The following is a 27,582-nucleotide window of genomic DNA, read 5'->3' as shown; positions in this document are numbered from 1 at the left end:
GCAGCCTGTCCCTGCTTCACACCTGTAAATAAATTTTGCTAGCTGGGCTCAGTGTTTCTGAACATATTTCCTTTAACAACCCACAGAAGTGATCTATTTAGTGTCCTGAGCATAGCAATTCCCAGCAATATAATATAAATCCTATGGGAAACAGAGAAATTATATTTTCCTTAATGTCCTTCCAAGGACCAGACACACAATGCACTGAGCTGGGTTGGTTTAAAAGGTTTTTTTTTTTTAAGGATTTCTTGTTTTTTAAAGAGGAGTTGCTTTCAAGTTTTGACTTCCAGCTACTGATAGCTAAGAATAAATACAGACTGTTTGCATATAAATTGCATTTGAGTTTAAAATCTTTTGATATCAGCCTGCAGTTTTGCACTGTTGTACAATGCTTGCCAGCATTTAATATCCTCTGTCTTTTCAGTGACCAAGCCGTGACCTTTCAAAATAAAAGTTGCAGCTCGGAAGTAACTGGCTGAGAATTAGTGCTTGGTATATTCCAGTTTACACAGAAATGTCCTCAGTTAAAATATGGTTCATTCATGGGTCAAACCGTCCTTACTTCCTTTAATTGAATTAAGATGGGCAAATGAGAGATGTGTGCAAGGCAGAAAGAATTCCTTGGGAAATCACTGTTATCCTTTCCATAGTGTAAAACGAATCAATTAGAAACCTGCCACAGCAGCTTTTACACAGGCACTACTCGGGAGCAAGGGAATATTTCCTAAAAGTGGAAATTGAAATGGAAAAGAGGGGAATGTAAATTAGATTTTGCAATTACGTGTAATCTGATTTTTCTTTTTGGAGGAAGACAGATGACTGTTATCTGACCATATTTTATAGGTTGTTACATCTACTAGAATCACTTTTAGAACTTGTTCCTTTAGGAACACGTTCGTGGAGCTTTTGCCTCATCAAATTGTAGCAGCAGCAATAAGAAGAAAAAAAGATTTTAACTGCTCACCATTAAATGCAAGATTTTACACGTTAGTTGACAGGACTTTGAGAAAATCTTACGTTTTGCTATTATATTTTCCTGCATTTCATATCAGCTGGTTCTCAGGAATCCGTACTTTACCAGGGTTTTTTCTTACTGGCCTTGCAGGATTTCACAGTCCCTTGACAAATTGATGGAAGTGATCAGAAGATTTCCAACTCGAAAATGTTAAAATCTATTTCTGTTTTCTGATTGGTGGTTCCCCTTTGTTTTCCCTCTGTGTTTTCATCTCAAGCATTGCTGGGAGCTGGCAGAGCAAGGAATGGGGTTGGGGACTCCAAAAAAGAGCCCTTGTGCCCTACATCGTTTATAATTTTACATAATTCACATAAATTAAGAAAGTCTGTATTTGCCATTGCAGTATCTTCAGTAAAAGAGGCAAATTTCAATCACAGGAGCTCGTGTCCTGGTGCAGAATGTGGCTGTTTATATTGTAAATTTTAACTGTCACTCTGTAATTCTAATCTGGATTGAAATTTAATGTGCAGAAAACTAAGAAAAAATTATTTAATTAAAAAGGATTTTTTTTAAGAGATGGGTGCAATTGTAGAATGTGTCCTTTTATCTTATTTTTATACAAAGCATTCCAATAGATTTTGGCTTTTTTAAAAGTTTGTTTTGGTTAACTTGTGGACAGCATGGAGAACAGGAGCTTTCACAGTGCCCCAGAGCCAGGGATTTTCAAAAACCTTTATTTTCATCACGAGCCACATGGTTTTTCACTTGGAAGCTTTTAAAAACAGGCTGTCCTGCTTGATCTGTGGTGCAGGAGATTTTGGTGGGTTTTTTCATATCTGAAGGAGCACCTTGGAAGGTAGAAAATCCAGCTGTTGCCTGATGCTAACAGCAAACCTTATCCTTAATTTGGGTCTGTTTCCTTATTGGAAACCTTTTGCTTGTTGTACAAAAATAGAGAAAAAGAAGAAAAAGCAGCCCAAATGACAGGAGCACTGCAAGAAGCCCTGAGCACATGAGCAGCAGATTTGGAGTTATTTATTGATGGGTTTGCCCACTGGCGGTGTAAAATGTGTGTCAGTTGTCATCACCAGTAACAATTTCAGCACATTGTGTTCCTTTTTTATTTACACCAGTGGCAACACGCTTATAAACACCGTCACCAGGGGTGGGTCAGGAGGTCAGAGCTCAGGGTTAAGAATGGAAAGGGTCATCAGCTATTAACCTAAGTTTAGCAGCCCTGGACGTGCAGGGGCCTCAGCACCTTCCAGACTTAGGAAAACTTCTGTATCTCAAGGAATTTGGCTGGGAAAGGTTCTTCTAGGGTTTGAATTTTAGGGGGTTTTGGGAGGGTAAAGTCTCGTGCATTTTGTAGCTATCCCTGTATGGTAAAAAAAAAAAAAAAAAAAGGAAAATTGCTCATTTATGGCTTAATTGTGTTTGGTTGGAGGAAGGGGAATGTGCCTTATGCTCCTTTGGCTTCGGTGGGACAGGGTCGGACTAATCCAACACATCACAGAATAAAAATGATCAGCAGCAGCAGTGATTGAAACCTGAACTCAGGACTGATGAGGTGGAGGCTCGTTCTAAAACAAAAAAAGTGAAGTTTTCCACTTTTGCCAGTTTTTTAAGGAATGTGCAAGCCCAGAGGAGCCCGAGATGGGGTTTGCAGCGGTGATGAGCAGCCCGGCACGTTGAAGGGACCTGCCTTTGAGAAAGTGCAGCCCTCCAAAAACACTTCCCCTGAAGGTGTTTCCAAACGAGCTCTGAGAGGGAAAACACGGGAGTGCTGCCCAAAACACCCCGGGGATGGATGGCTGTTCCTGCCTGGCTCATTCTGAGCTCTCCCGCTGCAGCTTCGGGGAGCGGCGATTCCCCCAGGACCTCTCACCTCCCTGGCTTTTATAGATGCTGCTGCTTTTAATGCTCCAAAGGCCATTTTTTTTTATTGTATACTTTGTATACTGTGTTTTCTGGAACCCTTAAGGGGCTTAAGAATTCATGCCAAGGAGTGCAAGGCTCCCCCTCTTTTCACACACAGCGGTGAAATCCATCAGCGCCGGTAAAAGAGACAAAACTGTTCCCATTAATGTTCCCTGTATTTACAAGTTACACTGTGTTTGGAGCCATGTACAGCCCTCAACATCCCTTCAGCAGGGCACACTCTGAGAGTGGATGTACCTGTTTGAAATCCCCTCTGTTCCCATCTTCTCCACTCTGAGAGTGGATGTACCTGTTTGAAATCCCCTCTGTTCCCATCTTCTCCACTCTGAGAGTGGATGTACCTGTTTGAAATCCCCTCTGTTCCCATCTCTGCCGTGCGTTTGACACAGCAGGATTTCCCAGGAGCTCTCCTCCTCCTCCTCCTCCTCCTCCTCCTCTGCCAGGCAGCCTCTGGTGCAGCACAAAAACCCTCTTTAGAAACCTTTAAAGAAAGCTGAAAATTCACAGTTGCGGTTAAACACGAGCTCAGTGTTTCCAAAGGTACCTCGTGGGTTTGAATGCACAGATCTAATGAATTTTAATGGGAATAAGCTTTGAATTATGTAAAATATAGTGAGATGTTCAGCTTGAACCAAACAAAAATAATCTTTTAAAGTAACATTTTAATACACAATTTATCTAACATAGATAATTTATACAAGTTTCCTCCAAGACCAAGTCTGTTCCAGGAAGCAGCACTTCTGCCAAAAAGCTTTTCTTTTCCATACAGAATAGGGGTTTTTCTGGATCGTGCAGGAAAAGTTGTCCAAAGCTGCCTTTGCATTCTCCCAGCCCTGTTGTTTGGATGTTCAGAATTTGGTTTGTAAATAAAACTTGCAGCTTGCCTCCAACAGAGCCTTTGCTCAGCCATGAAAACAGGCAGAGGGTGATAGTCCTAAAAAAAAAAAAGATTTAATTCCTCGGCCAATACGTGCGAGGTAGCACTTATTGAGAGCAGGGGGCTGCATTATTTATAAACATTATATTTGCATAATACATGAAAGTAAAAAAAAATAAATTACATTTTTTGTGCTGTAGGAAGGGCTCAAAGTCCAGCTTTTCCCCACAGGAGCAGTGAGTTCCCTGCCCTGGTGCAGCAGCCCCGGGCTTGGTGTTCGGTGGAATTTCTCCCTGGTTACTCACAGGATTTTATGGAAATCTTTCCAGTGTTCTCAGTGTGTGTAACCTATGGGGGAGTTACAAAAGGCTGGGTTGTGTAACAGGCCTACGTGTCTGGATTGCTGCAATCTGTGCACACCAATGGTGTTACTATTAATTTTCTGAATCAAATCCTGTGCGAGGGGCCAGATGGCTTGGGAGCATCTTGTCATCCTGGCTGCTGCAAACACATCCAGCCAGGAAAAAAAGAAGATTGAACTGTGATTTCACAGATTTTGCATTAGTTAATCTGGGATAGAGAGGCTTCAAAGATCCCATCAGTTAATTCTCTCAGCACTTGTGGAAATTTCTGGCACATTGTGCTAAAGCTGGTTTGAAATCCAAGCGGAGAATCAGCGCCTTAAAGAAGCTGATCTCCTGCATGTGTCCAAATTAAAAAAAAAAAAAGATAAAATAACCCCTCCCTTGTGTGGATTTGGGCTGAAGCTGATGTTTGAGAAACACTTTGAATACTTTCAATATTATCCAAAGTTGTTGCTCAAACTGTCGGGATCTGGAATCGGTTTCATTCCAAATGCTTCCAAAAAGTGTTTGCTAAATTCAAATTTTTCCAACTTTACAAATTCTAGGGAATTTTTTTTTCATTTTGGCTGGCTGTAATTCCACTTTCACCTTTGCAAACAGACCTGCTAAATAATAATCACTTGCAATCTGTGAATTTCCCTCCCCTTATCAATTATTAAGTATCATAAACCTTCTGTTTGGATAATCTTGGCACCACTTTAAGCGTTAACAGTAAATTTATTTTTAATTAAATCTGTGCATTGAGAATAAAATGAGGCTCTTCTGCATACTAAACAGAACACATATGCCACCTCCACTTATTATCAAAAAATCTGATAATGCTTATGAAAGTTGTAAGGGCTGGCTGGAGTTCATTGTCTGTGTCCCATTTAACTTCAGCAGTATTGGTTGGTGAGGTGGCAGCCAAGGTGAGTGGCTGCTGTTGCTTCAGAAGGATTTGTTGGGAGAATTCCTTTTTTACAGAGTATTTCTTCAATGGAAATCAGAATTTTTGTTTCAGCATAGCTACAGGTGATGGAGAAGCAGGGATGCGCTCTGAGCAGTGCTTTGGGACGTGGAGAAGGTGGTTTCCCTTCTCAGATGCATTTGAGCTGAAAGTTTAAAATTATTGGAGTAGAACCTTGTGGTGGTGATGATGATGATGATTATTATTAAGCTTCAGTTTTTCAAGAACTTTAGTGCAGATCCATCAGCTTGCAGTTCCACACAAGGAGAACCAAGTCTAGACAAACCAGCCCAGGCTGTTTTGACAGCTCAGCTCAGGAATCTTTCTGCTCCCAAAGAAGAGGTGGCCGAGTGAAAATGCCTTCCCACGCGTGTTTCCATGAACCTTTCTGCTAACAGGAGCTGCATCTGAGGTGAAAATGCCTCCCCACATTTGTGTGTTTTTGTCCAACCTTGAGCGTCCCAAAGCGCCGAGCGCTTCTGCCGGGGCCAGGAAGGCTCGGGCCAGCGCTGTGAATCTCATCATTTATTTTTGCTGCTCCCAGCTCCGAGCTGGGGGGATTTTAGCCCAGAGGGAAACACCGGGGCAGCACTGGGCACCCATTGTGCTGCAGCCCGGGCCGGGGCGCGTGAAGCTGTTTGCACAAGGCGCTGCCTCCGCCAGGGTCAGCCCCGCGCCGCGGCCGCCAGAAATGAAAAACATGCCCCAAACAGACCCAGAGCGGGGTCAACAGCTGGCAAAGGATATGGCAATCATTTATATAAATATGCTTTCTCAAGCCCACAAAAACAAAAATCCCAAAGCCAACAGCTGGGAAGGGTTGGAAGTAGCCCCAAGGCTGGTTAGTTCCCTTCCAGATGGGGAGGTTACACCGGGGGTAGCCAGGCTGCTCCACATAGACTTCCGATTCGCATTAGGAATAAAAAGAGTGCAGGGAAGGAAAAAGGAAGAAAAGCTACAAGCATGACTGCTCTGTTTTTCACCTAACTTAATCAAATAAGTGAAGAGTTTCCGAGACGGAAGGCTTGCATTTATTGGTATTCACGCTGGGTTTTCTGTGTTTATCACGGTGTCTGATACACTCCTTAACTCTTTCAAAGGGGAGCAGATAGATTCCAGGGAATGGTTTATGTGTAATGTCATGGTCATTTGTAGACAGATTGAAGAATCATGTGAAGATTTATGTTTTCTGAGTGTTCATATCATCAGATTCAACAGAAGGAGAGACAAAGAAGTTGCTGGTCATGGCTTTGAGGTCTAAATCACAGATACACTTTGTTCTTCCCACAGTTTGCTTTTACCTGTACCTGTCCTCTTGGCATGTTTTGATCTGCCCAATCAAAGCCTTTTTCTGTCCAGAAACTTTGGCATTAAATGTTCTTTCCTTCAGCATCATTGCTATCCACACAGTGATGGCAGGGAAGGCCTTCCACAGTTGCTGCTGGTGTGTTTTGTGCCCATGAATTTTGCGTTCTGACTTTAGTTCCTGCCATCCTGGCCAGCAGTGCTGGTTCTTTGATGGTCATGATGTCATGACTCGAGCATCCAAGCTGCAAACTGGGATTTCTCTACTCCTTCATTGCTGGGGAGAGGATTTCTGTGCTGTCTGCTGCATGTGCAGATCCATAAAATCCCTCACGTGTGGCTGAAACTCCATTTTCCATCTGCAGCTGTCCCTGAGCCTGTCAGGGTTTGGAGACCAACTTGGGATCACACAAATTCATATTTTGGTTCTGTGAACAGTTTTTTGCAGAAGGGATCAGAAAGCTCTCAATATCTGGGCAGCACTGAGCTCTCCTAGCTGTGAAATCACAGTTGCAGGGGAGAGAAGAATTTCCAACCTCTGCACATTGAGGCTATTTACAGTGGGAAATGAGAAGTAAAGCTTGTGTTGGCTGTGTGTGTATATTCACATGGATGATATGAATCTTCTGGATTTGATCTTATCTCTTTTCCTCTTGGAAAAGAGCAGTAAAACAAGGTAATTTAAAACTACCTGAACACATCCTTCCACCTTACTGCAGGGCCCTGGAGTGGCAACCTCCTGACCCCGGGGTTACAGGTCTAGTGCTCTTTATCCACCCTGATTTCCCAGTATCTGCCCACTTCCTCCTGACATTGGAGCCTTGTTATATAAGGAAATTGGAAACACCGAGCAGCCCGCGCAGCAATCTCCTCTGCAGATAAGGGCACTGCTGCAAGAGGGCTGGTTTTAAATAGAAATGAGCACCCAGGGTATGGGGGCAGCTCAATTGGCTTTGCAGTGCCAGTTAGGAATGCATTTACTCAAGAAATTACTGTATATTTTTATATTTTTACACAGATACAGCCATTCGACTTTTTAAAGTGAAAAACATACATTGAGACTTGTACAGCTCGAAAGAATGCACGTAAAAATCAGAATATAAAACTCAGTGTAGTTTGGAGAGGTTCTAATTCCATAAAGGATTGGCAGGAGGATTAATAGAAGTATTAATAAGCTGCTTGATTTCTTTTGTGGTTGCTTTCTCTATTTTTTCTCTTAACTCTTGCCTTGCTGAAGTGGGGTTTGGAGATGAGCTCAGGTACAAGGCTGTGAGTTCCATGGGAAGATTCAGCCTTGGAGGGGAAAAGAGAGCAGGGTTCCATCAAAGCCAAGCAGTGCTGTTTCTTCTAAAGATTTTTGCTAGACTTCTGTCTTGACAGGGTTAAATTTTATTTTTTTTATTTAGTTTTGTGAAACAGAGCTCAGTAGTTAAGCGTGGAGTCTGAATGGGACAAGGAGTTTAAAGCAGTAGATGGTGATGGTGTATCAAGTTAAAAACAGAGCCATGTGTTCTGTTGAAACCCAAAATTGCTCATTAAGACATCTGCATTGAAGGCTCTCTGTTTACCAAATAATAATTCAGATGGACAACAAAAATTAAGGTATATAAAGCTGAATAAGTGTAAGACACTGTCTGAGGGTGACAATTTTACTGCTGGAAACCCTCAGAAGTAACAATGAGAAAATTATTGTAAATTTGTTTCTTTACACTGTTTAATAGAAGCAGAAAGCAAATTTAAAGTATTTCAGGTATATTCCATGAAGTAACAGGTAGGGTGTCCAGGACAGGATGTGCTTGAACAATTTCAATTCCACAATCCAGGTCCCACCAATTTCCCTTCCAGGGCTCACAGCCCACCTCAGAAAAACCTGAGCGAGTCTGGTGGTTCCTGCCTGTGCCAAACGTGGTGCTGGGAGCAGGGAAATGTTCCCTGAGGCCGAGCCAAGGGAAATGCAGGGCTGGGCTGGGAGCAGCAGGGATCTGCAGCTTCTCCACAAGGAGCAGGCAGCACCTGCAACAACAGCTCTGCATGGGAATGTCTGAGCCCTCCAGTCCCTTCTGCAGAGTGTTTCAGGACAGTTCTATCCTTATTAGTAACAAATAAACAAATTCCAGTTCCTGGGATAGTCCCTAAATATCCTGGAGACAGGAGAGTCACAAGATTATCCCAGATGAATATCCAATATTATCCCAAATGCAGAAATGGAAGGAAGGGTTGTGTGCTAAACAAAATCATATCAGGCAGCCAGAGCTCTCCTCAGACATTGTGGCTGTTAAATAGTGCATTTAGTGTCTGTTAATTAATATCTCTGCTTCTTGGAGCACAATTCTGAAGCACATAAGATGGATTAAGGGAGGTAAAATTTAACTTATGTACTGGCAGTTTGAAACATATTGTTGATTTAATCTCATTGAACTGCTCAACTGATCCATAGTACTGACCAAAACCTGCCCAGGAAGGACCAAAGAAGAAGAAAAGAATGAAAAATAAACTACACAGTAGCAGACATGCCCAAAGCTTCGTGGAATGAGTAAATAAGAAGATTTCATAAAATGAACCCGTAATTCCTTTCCAGAAGATTAACCAAATGGAAATGTTCAACATACAGGACTGGTTAATTAATAGTCAGGTCCATCAGTTCCCTGTAGGATTTTCCATTTAAGAAAGTCTCTCTTCTTGAAACAGAGCAGGTGAAATGATTGAAGTTGCACTACTGTGGCTTAATTATTTTAAGTCACTCTCAAGTTTATGGAGTACTGACCTAACCTCTGCTGTTCTCCTTTTCCTTGCCTTTAGGATAAATTTCCTCTTCCTAATGTTGCACTGATTGTAGAATTTGTGTTAAATATGATCATATTCACATAGAAACTCCTGTTTCTCTAAGTGTAGTGCCAGGAGAATTAGTGCTTTGCCATGTGCATTTATATAATATTTCCTCAGTTTTTTATTATTTGGTGTTCACTTGATCCATACAAGTCTCCTATAAATGTAACTTCACTCCTTAATTAGTCTTTAGCACTTCCCTGGATGAAATCTACACTGTGAATATTTTTCCTTAGTAGTCATCTTTGGGTTTGAAGCAGCAAAACCAGTGAAAATAATAACCTGAGTGTAGCTTAAAGTCATTTCCTTCCTTTTCCTTGACACTTGAAATGCACACCTGCCCTGGAGCCCCTGGCAAAGGGGGACTGTGCAGCTCAGGGGTGGCTGCAGGACTGGAAGTGCCTTTGAGGGCAGTGTAAGTTTTATTGGCAAAATTGAAACTTTACCAATACCAAAAAAATTTCTTAAGGGTTTGGTTTGGTTGGTGATAAAGAAAATCCTTTTAACCACACTGTGTGTGTCCAAAAGATGTAGAATTTGGATTCAGGAGTCATTTTAACTGAAACTTTTACTTTATAATGAAAAGTAGCAGAGTGAGAGCAAAAGGAAGAATTCATAGTGCAAAGCAGAAAGGGTAAAAGAAGAAACTGCCCCCCTCAAATTGACAATTTCTTTATTCCTTCTTTTTCCTGTAGGAAGCAGGAGAACATTTAACTTTGTGATTAAACTTCACTGGCTTCATGGGGCAGTTCCTCCCTATGGTTTAACAGGCACTGAGCAAGTTATTTCTTATTTAATCTCTCCCCTCCCAGCAGTGCTCCTTCCAACTGCAGTGTCCCTTTTCTGCCACCTAAAGGAAGGAGCACTGCCCCATGGGTTCTTCTCAAAAAGCAAAAACTCTTTTTATCCCTGCACACCAACTTTTTAGTCCCTAATTCCTGATAGTGTGATCTTATAGTGTGGTGAGGAGAGGAGCAGGACACTGACAAAATTCATCATAAACTGTCATTTAAACCCCAGCGTTTTAACACAGATAAGAAATTTCTTATCACATAAGAAGTTTTGAAGGATTTTTTTTCTTTTTAAATCATGGTTGTCCAGCATACAGGCCCCAGTCCAGGAGAGCACTTAGGTCCATGCTTAACTTCAAACACGAGGGAGCTGAAGTCAAGTGTGTGCTCAAGTGTTTCCTCTGCATTCCCTGCCAGCCCCAGGACAGGGTTTGGGTCCTGCAGTAGCAGGTGAGTCATTCCATAAATCTCTCCATATTATGAAGTGATTGCATGACAACTTTTCAGCTCCCAATAACCATTCCTGGCTTTTTTGGCACCAGATGAATTAAACTCTCGCTGTTCGTACGTGGGTTTGCAGTGTCTGCGTTTAAAATGTGTGATTTCACCTCCTGGCTGTGCCAGTTCTCAGGTTTTTGGGGTTGTTTCAGTGTGGGAATTTAGAGCAGGAACTCAGAGCTCCATCCCTGAGATAAAAGGTCAGGCAGCATCAATTGCAGAGAATTTCTTGGTGATTTCACAGCTCTGTTGGTGAACCAGACCCAGGTGTTGAAGCCATCCAGTGGGTGAGTGTGTCACCCTGGCACAGCTCCCCGTTGGAAACCCTGCAGGTTCTCCCTGCTTTCCAGGAGTTGTGTTGGTTCTGAGCTGAGGTTTGGGATGTGCAGAAGGGGCTGAGTGTCCCCGCCCTGCCCCAGCTGGGCTTTTGGCAGAGCGTCCCCTGCGCTGTTGAGCACGCTGACCCCGCTGCCTGTGATTTACTAACTGTTTTACAAACATTTCCTCACTCTGTGGGGTTTGATATGTTCCCCATCCCCAACAGCTCAGCAGAGCCACTCAGCCACCGAGCCAAACCTGCCTTTGTTTACAGCTTTGCCGGAAATTTTCGCAGGGAAAAAAAACTTTCTCCTTTTCCAATGTTTTATTTTTAAGTCAACACTTTCTATGGTTTATTTGTGCAAAGCAACATTTGGGTACAAGGTATTGCACCGTGTCCAAGTGGGAATTGCTGCCTTTCTAAAAATAAATGGGGGGTCATGTGAACCAGTGCAGAAAAATCTGAAGATACCAAATATTACAGGACCTTTACATTTGGTGCTTCTTTTTTCCATAATATTCTGGGCCTGGATTTTTCTGAACTTTTTTTCCCACATAAGTTTCTATAATAGAGCATAACGTAAAATGATGAAACACAGGAAGGAATCTTCTTTTAAACAAAATTATCAGTGTTAAAAATAACAGTCCTATTTTCCCTCAGTGTGCGTTTTTTTTTTTTCTCTTATAAAGGCTTTATTTAGTACCCTCGCTATTAGATATACCCAAAGAGTCCAGTAATATTTAAGTGGCATTTTTATTTCATTAAAAGCTTAATTTTCCTAAATGCTAATTTGCCTCATGTGCCTTGAAGTCCCACAGATTTAATTTCACATTTTGGGCAGGGAACTTGAAACTTGGGATGCTTTGGAGAAGGAAGTCAGGCAGCTGTGCCTGGTCCTTGCGTTGAAACTTAGTGCACATTAAAATTAGAATGGGATGGGAATGTTTTTATGAAATGTTTTCACAGTGGAGATATGTTTCATGGAAATGGCCTTGCTGTGATGACAGTTTCTCAGGGTCAGGGTGGAATTTCTAGGGAAAAAGGAGACAGGAATAACCTGGGCTGCCAGGTAGCCAAATGCTGCTCCCAGAGTGGGAATTTCTCTCTGTTCCCTCTTTTCCTTTCAAAACCAACATTTATTTACCATATTTATAATTCCTATATTTATAATATATTTACTAATGCTGCTGGTTTCAGCACGGGACAGACATCCTGACCTACAGAAAGTCCCTTTCAGCGTTCTCAGTTCTGAAATGTCGTTTCTCTCTGGTGTTTCAGAGTAAGGAAATAAAAAAAGCTCATTTATGGAATATTTTTTTGTAAATTGGCAATTGATGGTGCAAAAGGTAAAGACATTAAGGGCAGGTTGTGTCCTCTGTACACGTCACTCAGGACTGAGCATTAGATTTAAATCTAGTTCCAAATAAGAATTTAGTTTTGTTTTCAGGCCTAATCAGTTTGTTCTTCGAGCTGTATCCCACTGAATGCATATTTTCAGGCCTAGATGCAAAATAAATGTTTTCTTTACATTTTACTGATTGGTGAAGTAAAATTGAAATGACCTGGAGAGGTGTTGACATTGAGCTCCTGCTCAACAGGAATGGATAATGTTGAAATACCTCCTTGCTCTGGTTCTGTTTCTGTCCTGTGGCTATATTACATATATTGCATTTTTAATCCTGTGAAATACAAGTGAATTAGAATTCTAAATCTTCCTTTTAAATGCATTAGATTATTAATGCTGTTAAAGGAAATACCCACAAATGGAATTATTTCTGGAGGGTTTGTTTGCTTGTTTTAATCACTCAGAATCACTCAGGCATTCAAAGGGAATTTTCTGTGCCAGGCTACCAAGTCAAAATAAGAGAAAGAACCTTCACCAAAGGAAAACAAGCTTTAGATACTGATGAAAAATACTTTGAAAACACTTTTTGTCTGGAAATTATAATTATTAATGTGATGTCTGTTATTTAATGCCAGTGTTATGTTGAAAGCTAGGAGGAAATGGGTTTGAATACTGAAGTAAATTATTATTTACTTCATGCAAATTACATAAATTCAAGAAAGTGAACATTTCATTCAGTTCCCAGCCATATGTGGGAAATACCACTGAATTTTCATTTTGGATTGTCCTTTTCCTTCTTTTTTTCCCCAGTTGTTGTGGTTAGCACAATGAATATTTACTGATGGATTCACTGGTGTGAGCCCTCTCAGGATTTGTTGAGTTTCTGTCTCTCTCTGAATATGCTTTTAAAATATTCCTTTTAAAATATTTAAATATTCCTTTGGAGGCTGTGGGACCTGACACGAGGAGAAGCAGAGCAGACAAAGCAGCACCATCCTGCTGGATCTGCTGAATCTGGATTTAAATCCACAGTTCTGCTCATCTCCATCACCCCAGAAACGAAGAGAACCACCCAAGAAATGCGTTTAGCAACAGAAATTTCTGATTCATGATCTCTTATCAAATAGATATCCCCACATCAAGGAAGCAGGTACAAGTGCTGACCACAGGTGTGTTTCAGAGGGAATTTGGGATGGATCCTGATGGCAGAGAGGTGCAGGAAGGAGAAAAGGAAAATGATCCAGTCGCTTGTCCCTGCTGCTCACACTGCTGTGCACATGTTGTGGTTCCAGGGGATGATATAAGTACTGTGGAGTGGTTTTGTTGCTATGGGAAAAGTGCTAAAAAAGGCTGGAGCTCTTGTAGAGCTCCCATCCTTTGGGTATTTAATGTACAATTTCTGCTAAGGACACTCAGAATTATACCTCTGATACTAAATTGCTTAAATGTTGAAACATATGGTCTTGTGTGCTGTTCACTAGGAAACAACTGGCTGTTTGCAGGCTGCCAAATTCACATAAACTTGGGCTGTAGGAAGGGGGAATCTGCAGCAGCTCAGAGGATAAAATAAGAGGTTTTTAACTGAGGAGCCAACCTGATGTAAGGAAAAATGCTAATTAAACTTAGTGCCATACATCGGTAACGGATAATTAAATGTTAATAGCTGAGAAGTTTTTCAATTAAAAGGGAACTGTTTGTGTCCTCTTGGTTTCTTCAGGGGGCCAGGGCCGTGTCGCTGTCGTTTGTGGCGTTCCCTGCTACAGTAATCATTTTAATAAAATGCAATTATCTGCATAATTAATTTCTTTGACTGCTCTGCTGTGTCCTTCACTTGCAGAGGCCAGAATGTCAAAGATCAAGTAGACTGGAGAAAATAAAAAATTCACATTGTGAAAGGATATAAAAAATACTTGGAATTGCAATGCATTGGCTTCTATTTATCTCAAATGTCAAGGGCAGTGTAAAATGTATTTTTAAAATGTGTTTTTGTATGGTTTGAGCCCATTCTTGGCGTAGTTGTGAATCTAGAGGGGCCATTGTTCTTTGAGAGAGTTTGAGGGGGTTTCTTTGTACAAAGTGACAAAAAGAAGACTTGGAGTACTGGGCTGCCATTGTTCCTGTGCGGCGCTGTAAAATTTGATTTGAAATTAGGACCTCGGGGCAAGCTCTTCAATAGCCAGTTTTTATTTTCTGCCAGCATTTTAATCACTCTTGGGCTTAAAGTGGATGACCAACATAATGCCTCTATGTTTAATAGAACAGTTCATATCTTGAAGGCCAGTTAACTGAATTCAGGGATCTGTCATCTGCCCAACATTAGTCTTTTCTGTTTCCTGTCTATTTATGAAGATAGCTCTGCACTCCAGCCAGCTCTCAAAGAAGAGCAACTCTTTCTTTCTTTCTCTTTCCTTTTTTTTTTTTCTTTTTTATTTTTTTCCCCTTCTGAATTTCTTCAGAGCTTTGCCATCTCTTTTAGTGATCCCTTAAAGGAGCCGGGCGGGCGCTGCAGCGTCAGGAGGGGAGGGACAGAGGGGAGAGTCAGATTTCCCAGGGAAATGGGATGATGGAAGGGAAAAGTGGTACCTAAACCTCGTGCACCTCCCTGGGATTCACATTCAGGGATGTGTGAGGAGGGAAAGCAGGAAAACAGGGAGGAAATGGAGGCTGGAAAGAGCTGATGTCGGGGTCAGGCCGCGCTCAGGAGAACAAGACACTGCAGAATGTTTGGTCAGATTCCAGGAGTGTTTGGTGTTGTTTGGACACTCTGGATGGTTCATCCTGGCCATCCATGCCCATGTTTGGTGCCAGGTGCCAGGCTGGTGGCAGCACACGGAGGAGCTCAGTGTTGGATGTTCTGAGGGGACAGCACCAGGGACAGGTGACCCTGGTGTGCCCACAGGGAGATCCTCGTGCACAGGAGGCCTAAAGCAGAGGTGGAGTTCAGGTTTAAAGCCATTTATTAAATGGTTTTAAAACCTGCAGGGAGCACACAGGAGGCTTTGCTGGTTTAGAAGGAGCTGCTGAGGGAGTTGGGATTTGTGGCTGTACCCAGCAGTGTCCTGCCCTGCCCTCCCTGGTGGCTGTCAGGGTGGTGACAAGCCAAGGTGACATTTCAAACAGCAGCACTTCAGTGCAAACGGCACTTTTCTAGCAAAGACACAAGGACTGGAACAGATGTTCCCTCAAAAATTTGGTTTAGGTTGCTCTGTGAGTGCTGATTGTGACAGTGTGATTGGGAAAGGACTTCAGCCACCAGGCTGCTTCACACTGACCACTGGTCATTAAATGGTGATGATTTCTGATTGAGTTAAAGCTGGGCAAAGCTGACACCAGCAGCCCAAAGCAGAAGGGAAAATGTTTCACATCCCATTACTAATTATGATCTGTTGCACATAGTAAGCTGAAATTCAGGGTTAGTTTGCCAGAAATGAAACAACTTGGGGCACAGATTAGGATATTTCAGTCATAATCATCTGATGCCTTTGTTGTCTTTATTTGTCTGGAATCAACAGAATCCAGCTTGTTTTCCAGGCTGTCCCTTGTGCAGATGCAGGAGCAGAGTGGCTCAGCAGGGCTGGGGATCCAGGAGAGGTTAACATATTCAGCAGCATCAAGCAGAGCTTTTCATTCACGTTCAAATGGAGCTGTGTGGGTGGCTCCACAATGTGGGAAACGCTTTTCATTGAAGAATCTGAATATTTTGTAAGGAAGTGAATAGTTGCAAATAATCTTTTCTGTGACACTGAAATAAAGAACAAATGAGCTATTCTCAGAACATACTGAAGCGTTACTGTCCTCAGTGACTTAACAGAGCTATACAGAAAAAAATATTCCAAACTTGACAGATTCATATCCTAATCTTTTGCTCCTTCATCAGGAGACTGTGTGGTTTGTGTAGCTGATACTGGTAAAAGCAGGAGTTAGAAGGAGACATTTGTTCCAGCACTGCATTTTGAGGAATACAACTCAATTTCTTAAATTATAAATGTCAGCTAGAACTCAACATGGGGCCTTATGTGCTGAGTGCATCCCCAAAACACCCAGCAGCTCGTGTGGGCCAGAATTTCGGCTCCTGCCAGGCCTGTAGCAGATAGGGCCTGGCGTTCGGAAGATCTCGTGATGTTACGGGAAGACAGGGCCCCTGCCCCCTTAGATAAGAAAATTAACATAGGAATGTAGCCCCCTGAACCGGATTCCGGTAATTTTCCACTTGCCCAGGTAACTTTTCCATCCCTACTAACCATAGATGGTAAAGACAGACCCCCACCTGACGTAGAAGCCCCCTAGACTATAAAACCCCACGAGAAGAGAGAATAAAGGCCTTTGATCCTCCACCATATTGGTGTCCGCGTGTTTCTTAGGCCCGAGCGGCCCTGGAGAAATGGGCCGCCGTGCTGTTTCCTGAAACCAGGCCGCCTGCCTTGTATCAGAAAGCAACACAGGCCACTGAGGAGACTTTGGGCCTCCTGTGAATATTCAGAGCACTGCACAGCTGCCCAGGGCAGTGTGGATTTATCTATTATCAGCAGGGATTGAAGGGATGTGTGGATGTGGCACTTGGGGACCTTTCCTGGTGGCTTTGGCAGTGGAACAGTTGGGCTGGGTGATCTTAGAGGGCTTTTCCAACCTCAGTGATTCCCTGCTGGAATGGAGCAGTGACGTTTTGCTGTCATTGTTTTATTGAGGTGAAGTTTTCCCCTGAGTGCAGGGTTTGAAGGACATACCCAGATGAAAATCCACAGCCCTGCTTTCCTGCATTGCCAGCAGTGATGCTGCAGGCTGAGATGGGATTTCCCTGCACACAGAGAGCACTGCAGGAATTCAGGGCAGCTGCCACAGCCCCCTGTGCTGCTCTGTGTTCCCAAATAATGAAACTCCAGCAAGTGCAGGGGATCTCCAAGGCAGGGCTGAGTAGGTCAGCATCAGCCTCCCCTAAACGTGATTAACTTTATCCATCTCCTGGTGCATTTCTTTCCAATCCACTCCAGTGCTTGATTTAATTTTCCTTTTATGTAAACTCCCAAGATTTAGCTTCATCAGAATGATTGCAGGGATTCCCTGCTCATGGCTGGCTGCTCCCTGATCCCTCCAGGGCTTTCCTACCAACCCCTCCAGCCTGGTGCTGTGGGGGCAGAACTGCAGGGCATGGAAGAGTTGCTCAGAGAGGAAATCTGGTTGGAATCCTGCTTGGGAAAATGAGCAGCAGGTTGGACCTGCTGGGGAGGAGAGGAGCAAGGCCTGGGGCTGGGGGCAGGATCTGTGCTGGGAGCCTGGGGGAGGTTTGTGCCTGTTTTCCTGAGCATCCTGTGGATTTGTGATCAGTACATACTCTTCTTCCTTTATTTTTAATAATTAATAATTTGTTTTGAAATAATTTTTTACAGATTTTGTAAAACCTGCAGTGCTTTTATTGGGAATTACCCATTTTTCCTGTGCCCAGAAATGCATCATGTGCTACACAAGCTTTTAGTTGTTTTTACCTTTTCTAACAAGTTCAAAACCCAGCCACAATTGTTTTCAAGCTTTAGGAGGTTAATATTCTATAGACCATTTTAACCACCATTTTAAACTTGTTTTATCACCAAAAAAAAAAAAAAGAAAAGCAAAATAAAAAAGACTCCTGGCTTTTTCCACAATATTAGATCTATCATATCAGAGTCCTTTATTGAATATTTTATTGACCGTCTGCTTGCCCTGTGCTAACCTGCCTGACATCCAAAGTTTCTCCCTCTCTGGAGAGGCCACGTCAGTTCCCATTAAGCAGCTGAGCATGAATTTTCCCTTCTTGTTTCCTGTGGATGAACTGCATCCCAGCAGGAGAACCCGGCCCTGCTGCATCCCAGGGACAGCAGCAGCTCAGGGTGGGCTCCACACAGAATCCTCCCTTTGGGGCTGGCAGAAGCGTTTTGGATAATTTTGCTTTCCACAAATGTAAAGGTATTGAAGAGGAAAGTTTCTTCCCCTGGCAAGTTAATTACTTGGCTTCTTATAGAAGCAAAGCTTGAAGGGAAAGGGAAGAGGAAAATGCATCTTGGGCTTAATTTAGGCAGCCTGTCCAGGAACAGGGCTAGAATGTCCTGAGCTGCTGCAATTCTAATTTTCTCAGTTAATTTTCCAAATATTTTAATGCTATTAATATTTAATTTTACTTACTGCACACCTTCCTTTTAAAATTATATAATATTTAAATTCTAAGTTTTCTGTTTTGCTAGAAAACCAGAAAAAGGTGTCACTGAGGGGTTTTTATGGTCACACAAACCCTTTGCTTGCAGAGTTTGGGCATCCTGCAGAGCTCTGTGCTGCCCTCCCAGTAACGTGCCCGTGGTTTTTGCTGTGCTGTGTGACATTTACTAAATAGTTTTAATATGGAATAGGTATAAATCTTTCATAATTCCTCAGCTGACATGGTTGAAATAATGGACAGTGGCATTATGTGCCTTCCTTCGTGTGCAACAATTGTTTGACAGACACTGTGGCGTCTCTGAGCAAAGCATCCAGGGCAGGGGAAAAGAAAATTTTCCTCCAAGCCATAAAGTATTTTAGGTCACTTTTCATAGTGTATCATTTAATTGTTTTTTTTTAAACAGAATCTCAAAAAAATTAGAAAATTTGTTTTCCTTCAAGGAATAAGAATGTGCACAGGAGCTCACAACAGGACAACTCTACCTGAGCTTTGCTATGCTTGGAAAGCTCTCTGAAAATAAAAAGCAAATGGGGAAGAAAAGGTTGTTAGATTGTGTTTTTAAGGGTAATTTCACTGTGGTGGAGTTGGAGGGGTGAACAAAGTTGGTTCAGATTTTATCTCTGGGACTGCAGTGTGTTGGCAGAAACGTGTTTAACTCAAAATGCAACAAAAAATGGAAGAAATTTAATTTTTTTGTGATTATGGAGGTCTGTGGGAAAGGCTGCTATTCTTGGGATGTGTAAGGCAGCTTTGGGGTTTTAGTGCCTTTCTTTTCCATACTTGGTGTCAGATGTTGTAACTTAATTTATTTTCCCATTAGCTTTTGCTAATGATACTAAAACTTCTTTAAAAGCTTTCCTAATTAATGATCTTCTTGCACCCAAACAAAAACTATATTGTCTTTGAGAAGTGCCTGAGTATTTTAAAAACAACAGGCTGTTGGTAGGTTTTATTGCCTCATGAATTTAGGGTCAACACACCTATTATTTGCCAGAGTTAATTTGTGCTGGGTTATTGACTGTCGGCTTGTTGGGGATATCTGACTCTTGTAAAAGTTGCACTCATCTCAAATGGTTGTAATTTTATTCTTGGTGCTCTGGTGCCACAATATTTAGCTCATAAAAGGAGGGGAGCAGTTGTACAAAGGCAGGTATTTAACTTCAGGCTCGTGAGAGAAGTTGTCATTACTCTTTGTATTCCTTCTTCCTAACAATGAATGGTTTTAATTTTATTTTAGATAAGGAAAGGGGAAAAGTCAGCTTTATTAAAATCATAATACATGTAAAAAGTACAAGGTACTTAGTTTTAGGATTTGTAGGTTTTTAATCTGCTTTTCAGGTGGTTCTGTCTGAGCTCAGGGCTTGTCTAAGAGAAATTTTGGCCACTTGCAAAGGGCTCAGTGGCACTAAAATAACCAACACCCTGCCCAAAAAAAGGAGGAGCTTAATTTGATGTAGAACTTGTGTGTCAAGGTGCAAATATCCCCCTTGGACACTCCAAACTGGAAGCACAACAGAGAGTAAAGCTGGCAGTTGGTTTAAAAATCCCCTAAGAACCCATCCCTTTTGTGTTTACAATTCAGAATTAAACTGGGGAATTGTTTCTTCTGGTTTTCCAAGTGTCTGCTTCCATCCCAAATCTGAGCCTCATGTCCTTGTGGGGTGAAAATCAGAGTTTTCTGTAGGGCAGCCTTGAAATGCACAGTGCCCAGCCCAAAGGCTCCGCTGTGCCTCCTCTCCCAACTGCACTGGATCAAAAGTTCCTCAGCAGAATCCAAATTAGCACCAGGAAGTCATGACCTGTAATGTGGGAGTTGGAAAAAATCCATTTATTCTGCAGGGTGCACTGGGAAATCACATGTTCCTGTGTAGGAAATTCAGGAGTGCTGAGCTTGGTCCTGTTTTCCCAGTGTTTTCCCAATCCTTTTTTTTTTTTTTTTTTTTAATTAATGCCCCAATATGTTACTATTTTACAATTCCTTTGCTTCATTGTGGGCTGACAGAAACAATTCAGAAATATTGCTGAGCATGCTGGATGTGTGCAGATGCAGGAATTGGTTCTGAGACCCTGGGCACAGTCACTTCCTATTAAAAAGGGATTTTTCTGACCCCTAACCCCAGCTCTGCTAAGCAGGTGACAGTCTGAGTCTTTGCTTGATTTCCAGCAAGAAATCTGGATTTCTGCAGTGGAAATTTATTGCATAAAAACATCTGAGACTGGTTTAAGTCAAGTTTAGGAGTTTCCCTGCCTGCCACAGCCACCCTGAGGAAGCACCTAAGGAATTAAAGCATCCCTGCTTGTCCTACACCCACCTGATCCCTGCTGTGGCTGCTTTGTAAATAACCACCCCAATCCTTCCTGAGTAATTTCTGTGTGTGTAACTTTTAAAACTGGAAAACCAGGAGCTGGCTCTGTTTGTTTTCTCACGAAATTGTAGCCAGAGCAGTGAATTCATAGCTGAGCTCTTACTCAGTGGCTACTGCATTATAAATAACTCTTCACCTTGGCCCTGCTTCTGCAGCCATTACTCACTGTGAGTAGCCCTTACCAGCACGGAGTAGCAGAGCAGGAGATGATCCTGCTGGCATTACTCACAGTTTTACTCACTGTTTTCAAACAAGGAGCTTTCCTCAAGAAGCGGCAAGTTTTCCTACCTGCTAAAACTACACTTGCAAAAATGATCCCAAGGAATTAATACTGAAAATAAAAATTAAAGCAGGGAAAAGTGGGGAGAAACTCTGTCCTGGGATATTTGGCAGGGTGAATGCCTGGAAGTGGTGCTGTGTATTTTCCTTGGGCTCTGAGGAGCAGCTGAGGAGCTCTGCTGGGAGAGGCATCACCTCACCCCCTGCCTTCCCCTCAGCATCACCCTGCTTTGCTTTCAAAGTGTAAATTAACTTAAAGCTTCAAAGCTTTTGGGAAAGGTTCCAGACCTGAGGTCATCTTTCCTGGGTGGTTTATTGGCTGCCCTGTGTTTGCCCACATCTCCAGCGTTTGCCAGCTGAGGGAGTTTATGAAATTTTGATGCAGGAATTAGGTTGTTGCTCATCTTGTACCTTCTTGCTCATATTATTGACAGTACCACTGAACTGCTTGAGGCAGATAGTATCTCAGTGATCACTGTGCTATTTCAGCTCTCCTCTGCTGACAACATCAGAAGTGTTTTAACAGGGTTTTAATGGGCAGCCTCTGCAGCTCCTTGGAGGGTTGCAAATAGCTGCTGTGAAAAACCTTTTCTGCAGCTCTGAGCCGACGTGCCCTCCTTTCCTTCCCTCCCTTCCCTTCCCCATGCAGCTGCTGCCTGGCCCTGTGGCTGCAGCGCTGCTGACAAATGCTCCTGAGCATCTCCTGCATCTTCCAGGGCAGCTGTGAAACCTCTGGGCAGGACAGGGAACCCAAATCCCTCCTCACCCCCTGCTCTGCATCCCCCAGACAGCACCAATGACAGCACACAGCTCCTCCTGGTTCTGTTACTCACAACGTGTTTTTTGTTATACCCCAGAGCGAGATTTAACAATTCTGAAGCAAACAACCTTTAATTTTCAGCAGAAAACAGGATAGGATGGAATAAATCCCCCCTTTGCTCAGGACAAAGCCTTGGTTGGATGGCAGCAGTTTCTAGCTGAGTGGTTGCCTTGCTCTGCTTGTTACCAGAAATGAGGCTTGGAGAGGCTTTCTTTGCACTATGGAAAAGCTTTCTCCTCCCTATTTTGCTTAATATAACTATAATGTGCCCTTTATCACACTTCAACTTGAGTAATCCCAGTTTGGAAATAGCGCAGAAACACCCATGGGAAAAAGCACGAGAAATGTACATTATAACAAACACACAGGCCGAGCTCAAAAGATCCACTGACATGTAAATTTAATTAAAAAATTATAGGTTTTCAATGAGGGCTTGTGTCTTCAATTTAGCAGTTTCCATGACTTCTCCAGCAAAAGTGTTTCTTTTTTGCATTCTTGGTGGAAAACACGCTGAGGGCTAAAACAGTCTCCAAGAAGAGTCTCTATTCTGTGTCACAGGGAAAAAATAAAATTACCCAAAATATGTACACTTGAAATAAGTAAGAAAAATATCCACTTTCCTGTTTTGTTTTATTTCTATCCTCTAACAAAAGTTAAACCTTCCAGTAACCAGCAGTGCATGAAGAAGCATGTCCTAACCGTGTGAATAAGCTTCCTTTTGATTGCATGTGCAAATTTTAGGGTATTTTTGTTTCTTTCCATGAGAGATGTGTGAGATTGGATAAAATAGTGGTGAGTAAGTGAGCAGGAGAAGAGCTGATGGCCAAAGGTAGAGGCTCATAATGTAAAATGTCACTATTCAAAGAGGATTCTAGCTTAAAGAACGGAATCCCTAAATTTTAATATTGAAAATTATTAAATTTATTCACCAGCTGCATGTTTAAGGGAAGAAATCCCAGCAAGAGAACTTCACCTTCCTTGGTGTGATGTCCCAGGACCAAGGGGTGCCCAAAACCCAGAGATTCTCCTCAATGTCCTCAGCCTCTGAGGGAAAATAAAACTTGAATCTCCTGGCTGCTAAAACTTAAAAGGAAAATCCAAAGGTCTTTGGAAGTCAGCAGGATTAAATGCTTTTCTTGACTCTATTCTTCCATCCACTCTTCTCTAGCACAGCCCCGTGCAGGCTGAACCTCTCAAATATCAGGGTATATAAAAGCCACTTCTGCTAATACCCATTATTTCAGCTTTTAATGCAGTAAAGGCAGTGGCTTTTGTGGTGCTTTCTTCAGTGCAAAGCAGCTGCTCAAAGGACCCAATCTTTAGGTTAAGAGAGAGGAACAAACCCCTTGTCTCTGGAATTTCAGCCCCTCAGTGGAGAAATGGAGATGTTCAGAGCAGAGCTGTGATTTTCACACTTTCTGCCTCCAAGCCTGTGGGTTCTGCTGCAAGTTGCAGCACTGAAAACCACTGTGGTTTTTGTTTCTCTAACTTAATTAATAAAAACAATTCATCAGTAGCTGATGCCTTTCAGAGTGGTTTTTCCCTGAGTCAGCTTACTGTGGAAGAGGTTCATTATAAATTACAATGAGCAAAACAAAAAGAAATAGGCAGAGTAAAAAAGAAATAGGCAGAGTAAAGCTTTGGACGTGGTGGGCTTCTCTTAGCTGAGTTTATTTGAGGAAACTTGTAGCCAAAATGCTTCATTCTCATTTATACACATTGTTCCATGTCTAAAATTAAAATAAAAGAGTTGCAATGAGCAAGAGCAGAAGGGATGGAAAGAAAGGAGCCAGTGCTGCTTTAGACTTATTTTTATGCAGATTGTTTGTCACCTGTGCTGGTTCAGTGGCTGCTTTGAAGTTAGTCTGGCATTAGTGTTGTGCCTTAGGCAAGGTTGTTTGCTGCCTCCCTGTCCGTGTTATTTCACTTGCTTTTATGTTCACTTCTATCTCACAGGTTGGCTCTGCCAATTTGGATGTAATTGTATGAAACTTGGCTTTTGGTTTTATCCTGGAGCTTTTGCTCACACCAGCAGAAAGAGCCTTGGTGGATGAAAGGCATTGGTTTGGCCTGGTCATTCCTGAATTTCCCATAAACAAAAATTAATATTTCTAATCTTGTTTCTTAACACATTCTAAACATGATCAAAACCAATTAAAAGTCAGAGGGTCAGAGACATTCATTCAGAAGGGGGAATCTGGTGTAATGATGCCTCTGATGTTGGATTCCATGGTCCTGGAGGTCTTTCCCAACCTCAGTGACCCCAAGGCTGATCTGGATGCACAAAGTGGTTCCAGAGGATGTGTGAGGATCTGCCTGGCCTGTGGGTTTGGGCTGTGCAGGATCCATACAGAGATTTAAGGGATGAATTCATCACTGCAGCTTTTCTTGAACATCATGGAACAGGAACCAGCACAGGTTAGGTCACTGCTTGAATCCTCCCTGTCTCCTTTCCTTTATTCCCAAATAAGTTTTTATCCCACCTGTCTGGGGCCAGGCAAGGTGCTGCATTGCCAAAGGGCACTTCCTTCCTTCAGGGTTGAAGAGTTCCCTTAAAAACATACCCTGTGTGTAACTCTGGGTTCAATCACCCAAAATAATGGCTGAAATTTCCTTATGTTGCCCATGGAGAAAATGTAAACTGCAAATTAAAAAAAAAAAAGAGGGAAAATAAAATGTCTCTTGTGCTTCCCTGAGGTTCCCAGGTCCAGGGCACAGCACCCATCACCCCGGGTGCCCAGGCCAAGACCACAGTGACAGACTGAGGCTCTGGGTCCTGCTTTGTAGCATCCGTTTGTATTTATGGCCAGATTCTGAAGGGTGTTAAATGTATAAAATATCTGTTGAAGTGATGTGTTTGAATCTCCAAGTCACTCCACTGTTGTTTTCATGATGATGTGCTTAGGTGGGAACAAATTGAGCTTGTAGGGAAGATAAAATTTAGGATGCCTTGAGCTTTTTGAGATGGATTTGGCAGCAGGAGAGGCAGGACTGGAGTGGGGCTGTCCTTTCCAGTGATTTACCTGAGATTTGGCAGCAGGAGAGGCAGGACTGGAGTGGGGCTGTCCTTTCCAGGTATTTACCTGCAGCGTGGGCCAGGCAGGTACAAAAGGGAGATGTCAGTGAGCAGCTGGAGGCTGTGGCAGAGCTGAGGGTGTCCCTGTTGTGGCTGTGACCATCCCAGAGCTCTGCCATGGCCCTGTGCTCTCCAGGGGCTGTGTTCTCCAGCTCATCCTGCTCTTCCAGCTCCACTCACATGCTGCAGAGCGTTTTAGGCAAATTCTGTGTAAGCAGCTGTCGGATGAAAACTATCAAAGCTCAGTTTTGTTCCTGGAGCTCTCAGAATATTCCTCATGGGTTCCTGGGGTTGGAAGCAGTCATGTGTGGCAAAGCCACACTGCCAGGCTCCTGTGCTCTGGAATTCAGAGGGAAATGAGGATCCTGTCCCTTCATTTATTTCCATTGCTGCCTCTTCCTTTATTAACATATACTGAGATCTCACAGTTGTGGAACTGGGCAGCTCCTTTCCAAAATACATCACAAAATATTCACCCTGTGCCACTTGTGAGCCTGCACCCTCAGTGACAGAATTGATTCAGTTGGTGCTGCTGCACTTTTAATGTTCCCTTTTATGTTCATGTTTGTTCCAACAGAGTGACCACTAGCACAGACGACTTGAACTTGTATCACCCGCAAACTGACAACGCTGGAGCCACCAGTTTGTCATTATCCCTCCTAGTGTATCTGATTTAATTTTGCAACACTGGATTAATTCTTAAAATTGCAGTGCTTTTTGCTCGTTAATGGTCAGTAAATGATTCGGGGTGGGGGGGGGAGGGTTGGTGGGGGAATGGAATTCATCAGTTTTGCAGTCGTTTTAATTCTTCTCGTTTTAAGTTGTTCTATAAATATGTCTTTATGGATGTAGTTTTACTAGCTTAAAAACATCTAATTGAAAACAGTTGCTTAAATCTCTTTGGATCAAGGAGGCAGTAATAAGCAAAGAGAGTATCTTATCCCTGCAATCCAGAAACGCTTAGTGACTGGTATACTCAGTGCATGTGTAATCAGCTTCTTGTTTCATCTAAAAACCTTAGCTCTTTTGGTGTGATTTAGTACTTCCCCAGCAGCATGGTTTCCCTTGTCTGTAAGATTATCAACGAGTGAAACAAAATATATAAACCAAAAATGGCCCAAGAGACAGAAATGTTCTGAGACCTCTCTGGTTCGTCTGTGCCCTCTCATCGAGGGGCTGGTGTGTCCCGGCCTCCATTTGAGTCTTGTAAATTAACATTTTGTTGTACATTATGTAATGTTATTCTTATCACTTAACCTCTGCATCAGGCAGGACTGATCTCTGCTATTTGGTAATGCCCCCCAGCAGATGAAGCCTGTCTTAGAGGAGATCAGCCTGGGCATTTCCCAGCGCTGAGAGCTGGGCTGTGCCTCTGTGGGACTGCCCTGGGCACAGGGGTTACTGCTGGCATTTGGGGTTGGGACCTTGCCTGCTGTTGGTTTGATGTCAGAAATGTGGGTCCTTCCTGGCTGATGAGATGTAATGAGTGCAGATCCCCGTGCACAGAGGGGGGATGCTTGCATGATGTGAATGCTCTAAATTATGTTGTTAATACATTTAAACAAAAATGACTGAAGACCACTCTGGCTGCTGGCCTGTTTTTTCAAGGCTCCTACCTGCGTCCCTCTGGTTTGAAATGTGGTCCCACTTTGCAAAGGGATCCTCAGAAAGTGCCCCAGCAAAGCTCAGAAGTCTGTAAATGATCCCCAGCTCATTTCCAAGGGGGAAGGCAGGGAAAGAAAGGCAGTCTGTGCTGGGGGACAGGGAAGGAGAAACCACAAGTGTTTCTTCATGCAAGTGGGAAGTAAAACAGGTTCAATTATGTGAGATTTAGTGGTTTATTTTTTTTTAAACATCTGTGTTATTCATCTGAATTGGACTGTCCACATGGTTCATTGTAATGTCTCATTAGGAGTTGTAATTAATGGAGGTGGTAATTTCATAAATTGCAAGCCCGCTTTTAATAAGATTTCATGTATCTTATTCCTTAAGCAGGCAAACTGTGCCATGGACTTTACTCAGAAAGTTGTGTCATTTTCCTTTTTTATTTATTTTCTTTTGAAATGTTAAATAATTTCACACAAATTTATCAATCCAAAGGATTCAAGATCAGCGGTGTGGCAGCACCACAGGACTAAGGAGCACACACTTGTACAGCATCTGATTCTTTGTCCAGGGTTAAAACTCAGAGTTCAGCCCCTGAAAATTCTTTTTCCAAGTCTTTGTGATAAGCAAGCAGCACTTCACACAAGGCCTTTGTTGGAAATCACCCGTGGTTGGGGCTTTAAGAAATGCCTGAGTGTGTTCTGCCCATCTAAAAGCCATCCATTACAAAAAATAATCAGACATCCTTTTTTTTTTTCTTGTACATTTGTGTCATTCTGCGAATCAGAAGCATTTTGTGTGCTAAGGGCAATGTGCTTTGCTTTTGGAATTCCTGAGTTTCACTGAAACCCTGGGGCACAGTTTGTTCAGGAGACCTGAGGTGACCTGAAAATGGGAGCTGCTGGGTCCCTTTGCTGCTTAGCAAGATCATTTTAAAGAGAACGTGAAATGCAGTGTCCAGATTTAATGTGATAGCATCATCATCCAAAGAGAAAAGCAATATTTTTATATTAGCTGACCCATTGAAAGCACATTCCTCTAAGATGGACAGTTCTCTAATTTGTAAATGACAAATCTCAGGTGG

The 27,582-nt window shown here is 42.6% G+C and overlaps 1 protein-coding gene across 10 annotated transcripts in view; it reads left to right on the top strand.

Annotated features, from left to right (window-relative positions):
• BCAS3 (BCAS3 microtubule associated cell migration factor) overlaps positions 1–27,582 on the top strand; it is a 303,942-nt gene that overhangs the window by 176,400 nt on the left and 99,960 nt on the right. The window contains exon 24 of one of the 10 annotated variants that reach the window (XM_064729254.1): positions 25,471–25,604. The exons of the other annotated variants lie outside the window; for them this stretch is intronic. Coding sequence (XP_064585324.1) covers positions 25,471–25,475 — 5 coding nt within the window. The 3' untranslated portion in view covers positions 25,476–25,604. Of the gene's footprint in view, positions 1–25,470; positions 25,605–27,582 lie in introns of those variants that run through there. 10 annotated transcript variants of the gene reach the window in all.

This window comes from Zonotrichia leucophrys, chromosome 19 (genome assembly GCF_028769735.1).
Source record: "Zonotrichia leucophrys gambelii isolate GWCS_2022_RI chromosome 19, RI_Zleu_2.0, whole genome shotgun sequence".
NCBI lineage: Eukaryota > Metazoa > Chordata > Aves > Passeriformes > Passerellidae > Zonotrichia > Zonotrichia leucophrys.
Note: the sequence above shows the minus strand (reverse complement) of the source record. Positions and strands in the feature narration are given on the sequence as shown.